The 6,263-nt window shown below is 33.5% G+C and overlaps 1 protein-coding gene across 2 annotated transcripts; it reads left to right on the forward strand.

The window, feature by feature from the left end:
• Positions 1-394: 394 nt before the first annotated feature.
• Positions 395-5,741, forward strand: LOC126848249 (heterogeneous nuclear ribonucleoprotein H2). Of its 2 annotated transcripts, none has more exons than XM_050589005.1 (9): positions 395-539; positions 1,239-1,528; positions 1,691-1,834; positions 2,611-2,749; positions 4,163-4,431; positions 4,528-4,718; positions 4,825-4,944; positions 5,092-5,191; positions 5,522-5,741. In XM_050589005.1, exons 2-9 carry the CDS (start codon positions 1,270-1,272, stop codon positions 5,608-5,610), a joined length of 1,311 nt encoding a protein of 436 aa, XP_050444962.1. In that variant the 5' UTR covers positions 395-539; positions 1,239-1,269; the 3' UTR covers positions 5,611-5,741. The 2 variants fall into 2 exon arrangements, with proteins under 2 accessions (XP_050444962.1, XP_050444963.1); XM_050589006.1 differs by having other exon boundaries at positions 4,163-4,335.
• The last annotated feature ends 522 nt before the right edge of the window (positions 5,742-6,263 follow it).

The following is a 6,263-nucleotide window of genomic DNA, read 5'->3' on the forward strand; positions in this document are numbered from 1 at the left end:
GGAGAATTTCTCGGTTCGGAACTCGAAACTAGCCAATCACAAGTATATAATAACTACTGACTGAGGTAACAGTTTCTGCACATGCGTCAGAACTAGCATGAAGGAAAAATAATAAGAAAAATAATTAAAAGAATAATTGTTTTTTTTAGAAAAAGTAAAATTTATAGAAATAAGAAAAAATTGTCTATATACATATATATATATATATATATATTTATTTATATATAAATGTATTTATATAATTATATATTGAAAGAATTAGAAAGTTTGCGGCGGAGGGGGTAACGTTCAACTGAATATATTGGTCAATTGACCATAGAGCTTTCTGATTGGTCAATCATTTTGGTTACTCTAGACATCGAACGATATAAGCGATTGCGTTCAATTGTACTGCGTCCACATTAGAGCGTCTACCATTTTGTTACGATTCGAGTCGTGCTTGAACTCCTCTGTTTGCACACCATTTTGCCTGATCTTACGACTCGCACGTTTTCGGAGTATTTAGGAGCTAATTTTGACGCTGATTGCAGATATCTCAGGTACATTTCGCTCGTTATAACGAATAAAATCGAATTTGAGAGCAGAAATACAAAGCAATATCACCAGATTCTTCGCGATTACGACAAATTGAGCAACTTGATATCGCAAATCTGGAATGCATTCGCGTCCCATGACTGCGAATGTTTCCTACGATAGCGCTTGCGAGAAACGCTCTTTTCACTGATTTTCTATTCCAACACGAAATTCATAATTTTCTCGGTGCAAATTGCAACGATTTAATGATTTCGCTTTGAAATAATTGAACGCGAACATGTGGGGGCATGTGCTTTATCAGACATTCTATCTGCGACTCAAAACTGCCGATTTATTTTCATTTTTTTTATTTTGCTTCGTCAATATATATTTACAAGTATTTACAAATCAAGAAAAGCTCGAAGTGCGTGCGAAAATTTTTTCGTCGATGTTTCTCTTTTTTGTTATAATGTTACATTCGCAATCGGTGCATGTTTCTCGTAACATAAGAATATCGTTTCCAAAATAAGATATATAAACATGGGATGTTAGATATTTTGGAAACCAAATCATTACAAAATTAGTAATTTGCTTGAGTTATCTTTCTCCTGCTGTGGTTTTTTTCATTATGAACATCATTCTCTGTTATGTTATGCTAGATAAAATAATCAAAAGAGATAATATATTAAGTTATACATTTGCATTATATATTTGCATTTTTACAGGCACTGCTTAAAAGAAAATTACACTAGAATCATGTCGAGTGGCAGTGGGGATCACGAGGATGAAGGATATGTCGTTAAAATGCGTGGGTTGCCGTGGTCCACTACTGTGGACGAAATCATGAAGTTTTTTGGCGACTGTTCCATTTCTAATGGCAAGAATGGTGTTCACATGACTATGTCTCGTGAGGGACGCCCCAGTGGCGAGGCTTATGTAGAAATGGATACTCCGGAAGATATTGAGAAGGCTTGCAAAAGAGATAGGGATCATATGGGCCATCGTTATATTGAAGGTTAATTTTTTATATATAAATTCTTTATATATATATAAGATTGAAAAGCTTTTTTGAAAATAATTTATCTTTTTTTATAGTTTAGTTTTAACATGAATATTTAAATATCTTATTTCTTTATTTGCAAACTTTATAATAATTTCATTATTGTTGCTGTTTCAGTTTTTAAAGCAAAACGTGGAGAGATGGAATGGGTTGTGAAGAGGAGCGGCCTTAATTTGGAAAATGCAATGGATGATGGTTGCGTGAGATTACGTGGCCTGCCATTTGGTTGTTCCAAAGAAGAAATTGCACAATTCTTCTCAGGTATTTGGCAAACTATAAAGTATCCAGTATTGCTTATTAATTGATTAATGAATGTCATCGATATTTTAATTAATTTTTGAGACAGATATCCATTCTCTTTTATAAGTATGTAGTTTTCTTTTTGTTTTCATAGTCCCTCTTTTCATATATACGAAAATACATAGATACGAAATTTGAGGATTATTTCGGGAACGCAGCGACAGAATACTTTGGATGGTTCTGACATAAAATTATTATTTTACATTTATGTATTTCTGCAAGCTAAAAATTGCTTTATCTAACAATATTGCAACAATATTATCATAAAATTGTCAATTAGAATTAGATCTCACAAGATAATGCATATGACATATATTGAATAACTGATATTAAACTCCATCTACAGCGACGTCTCTGTGTTCCGGTATCGATGCCTCAGTTAAGATTTAAGATTCTATTAAGAGCTGAGTTGCTATGGATTATTTTATTATGATTTGTACAAACGGAACAAAAACATTTTTGCTACACGCGATTCGATGATCGAGCTTAATTCTTAACTCTGGTTTTTCGGATGCCAGAAAATTATTATTTTATCTATACAAGGAGAAACATGAAGAGAAAAAAAAGAAAAGAAAAATGTGCGCATATTTAACGCGATTTTAGAATTTTAACAATTCTTGCTTTTTTTTTTCTTTTTTTTTTTTATAAGGGTTTTATTAAACCTGAACATAACTTCTCTTTTTCCTTAATGGGTACCTATAAGCTACAATGTCGATGTTTGATTATGTGTGGGTCAGGGTTGGAGATATTGCCGAACGGGATTTCACTACCGACAGACTACACGGGCCGCAGTACTGGGGAGGCTTACGTTCAATTTGTTAACAAAGATGTTGCGGAGCGCGCTCTGCAGAAACACAAGGAAAAGATAGGACACAGGTGGGGCACTGAGACGCTATAGCTGGGTTTGGGTATACTTATGACTTTTCCATATCATTTATATTAATGATTGTAGTATACTTAGCTATATACATTTCATTTAATAAATAGCGGGAACAAATTTTGCAATAGATGCAGTTTCTTTAACCGATTTTTGCTAGAAAACATTTTTTGCCCAAGAGAAAAAATAAAATATGAATTATATTACATTATACAAAACTATCAATATGTACATTCATATTTAAAAATCTATAATATAAAAAAATTCTCTTCAATTTAATCTTACAGCTTGAGAAACTATTTAGAAAAAACTCTTTGACAAGAATCACAGACTTTTGAATTAATTTTTAAATGAACAAACTTTTCTTGAAAGGAGAAAAGCTTTCTAGACAACTTCTTTTTTTAATCTGATATAAAGAAACTGCCTCTCAAAAAACACAATTACAACCAAATAATCATAATACGTAAGCGAAAGTACTGTGGACCCAACTTATACCCGTGGGTGGGTGCCGGGGGGCGGGAGGTAGCCCCTTACCATCATCACCAAATCCCATGGGACATGGGTAGGGCAAGCCAAAACTCGATGGGCGCTACAGAGAGAGAAAAAGAGAGAGAGAGAAAGAAAAAAAGAGAGAAAGAGAGATAATAACCATCGATCCAATATAGCACGCATAATTATACTTTCTGTGGATGAACATTAATTATCTTAAGATAAAAAATATAAACTTGTCAAGAGAGAGTGCTCCTACGAGTGTCTAAAAGATGTCTTAAAGACAACTTAAGGACAACTTGTTATCCTATAGACATCTTTAAGACGTCTATAGTCTTTAAGAAAATGTTTGCAATATGATGCTTGTTGTATGAAGAATTATATATTAAATAATTTGAGTCTAAAAAATTTCACGTCGATAGAAATGTTCATTTCCAGAAAGTGTAATTATAAAAGCGTGGCTTGCCTGAAGATCGTCGACGTCGCATGGGTTTCTATGGGGTACATGTGACGTAGATACATCGAGAAGCGATTTCGTCGCGGGAGAGTCTTCGCAGATTAAATACAAAAAAAAAAAAAAATAATGCGGAGGTTTAGTATGCATATAGTTGTTCTGTCACACATTTGTAAAGTCAACTTTAACGCCAACACACAAGTTTTTTCTTCTTTTTTATAAACATCAAACTGTAAATTAATTTCTCATTACTGCGCTATGCAGAGAAATGATTCCTTTAAAATCTCCGTGTTACTATTTTGTTTTTCTTGTCTCTCTCACCATTCGCAATCTTTCAAATCTATTAATATCGTTAATATTTCGTCGAGTTTACGATTTGATAACAATGTATGGTGAGAGTAGCAATAATGACAACGATACAATTTATCCGCTCTACGAACATCTCTAACATTATTTCGATTATTAACAGATATATCGAGATCTTCCGAAGCAGTTTGTCCGAGGTACGCGCGAGTATCGGGCCGAAAATGCGCGGCGGTCCTATGGGCGGCTTCAATCAGAGGCCCGCGCCATACACTCGCGGTGATCGCTTCGGCGGGATGAATCGCTTCAGCAACAATAGCAGAGGATCCAGAAATAGAGGTGATTCCTTACATCATCTATCGAAGTATGGAGACTATCGCGCAGGAGAAAACCGTAATAGAGAATTATTATACAATACACGTACAAATTCATTACGTATGTATTTATATTTCTATATATAATCTCTGCTTTTTAGATCCTACAATATACTTTATCCATTTTTTCGCTATGGATTTTACAATTTTATTTTAGACTTTGATAGCGGCCCATGGGGAAGTGGAAACAATTACGGATCTCGAGGCAATATGGGGATGCGTGGCGGTATGGACATGAAGGGCAATAATTACAGAGGCAATAATGACTCTTGGGGCGGTAATTCTGGTGTTCACAGTATTCATATGCGAGGACTGCCATTCAAGGCGACAGAACAAGATATAGCTGATGTAAGCTTCTTTCTCCTATAATCAATAATAACGATATAAAAGTCTGTATTTTAAATAGGCTCTCTTTCTCTGGATATAATAATTTATTCTGAATATTATTTTACAGTTCTTCAGACCAATCGAACCGGTGAATGTCCGCATTATTCTTGAGAATGGCGGTCGTCCATCGGGAGAAGCTGACGTGGAATTCGCAACTCACGAAGAAGCCGTAAAAGCAATGTGCAAGGTTCGTACAGTTTTTTTTTTTTTTTTGCTAAAGTTTTACTTGGAATTCGTTTAGATAATAATTTTAAGAAATATCGTGGAAAAATCATTGGCACAATTCGTATATATAAAGTGAATTTTATTTTAATTTCTTCACATTTTATTGTAGGATAAAAGCCACATGTCACACAGATACATTGAACTGTTCCTGAACTCAACTGGCGGATCGAGTGGCATGTCACTAAGTGGTATTGGCAATTTCTGTGGAGGTAAGATTTCTAATTACTATTAAAAATGTTTGAAACAGAAATCTTACTTTCTCTCTAATCTGTTTTATAAACAATATTATATTGCTACTGTTAAAAGATAATACAGAGATAATATTTTTATTATATTACACAATTCTTAAATCATTATGTCATATTTGATAGATCTAGAAGATTAGATTAATTACAATCAATTATTACTTCACAAATCTTCACTTATCTATTCTTAAGATTATCGATTCTTGAGCAAATAAGAAACTTTAACATGTAATGTATATATGTATGTATATATTGTATACATATATATGTATATATTGTATCATTTGTATACAGGTTTAGGTAACAACTTCAGGCCAGGATATTCGCCAAACAACAGAGGCTTCAACTCGCAATTGGGCGGTAATAATTACAATAGTTTTTGAGACTGGGCAATGCGTTTTTAACGCTAAATAAACAATGATTATAAACATTCAAAGAATCAAAGTGATCATTGGTGAAATGATACATTAAATCACACTGATGCAATACATGATTGATTGCGTATACGCGACAAGCGATTAATTTTTTTTCTTTTTTTCCAATAGTCCTCAATTCACAATTATACATTAGATAATGACTATAAGCCAGTGCTCGGAATTAGATGTCTTTTTCGAGCCGATATCCAATCCTTTCGGTGCCTACGATCCTCTTGCTATAATTTAAGGTTTGATAACCGTCGATCGCGCGGATAACGTTGCCTCAAGAGATTGCCTACGTGATTCGACTGTCGAACTCCGAATGATAGTGAGATTATTGTAGACATCACCTCAGATTTCGGCTCGAAAAGGGCATCTAATTCTGAGTACTGCTATAAGCCAAATCGATAGTATTAAGTACTTGCTTATTCTTTATATATATAGATAATGGATTATTATATAAATTTAACATAAAATATGTGATTTAATTACCAAGTGAATATAGAAATGGAAATGCGGAAATATTTTTTTATCACAATTGTTTTCATTTTCAATTATATATATACTCATTTGAACGTAATGTTACAATAGTATGTCATTGATATACATAAAATGTTCAT

This window comes from Cataglyphis hispanica, chromosome 3, assembly GCF_021464435.1.
Source record: "Cataglyphis hispanica isolate Lineage 1 chromosome 3, ULB_Chis1_1.0, whole genome shotgun sequence".
NCBI classification, from domain to species: Eukaryota; Metazoa; Arthropoda; class Insecta; order Hymenoptera; family Formicidae; genus Cataglyphis; species Cataglyphis hispanica.

Coding starts and splice junctions, on each gene's coding strand:
- LOC126848249 (XM_050589005.1), top strand. CDS start 1,270: ATGTCGAGTGGCAGTGGGGATCACGAGGATGAAGGATATGTCGTTAAA. Junction 4,719..4,824: donor CAGAACAAGATATAGCTGAT/GTAAGCTTCTTT, acceptor ATTATTTTACAG/TTCTTCAGACCAATCGAACC. Junction 4,945..5,091: donor CCGTAAAAGCAATGTGCAAG/GTTCGTACAGTT, acceptor ATTTTATTGTAG/GATAAAAGCCACATGTCACA.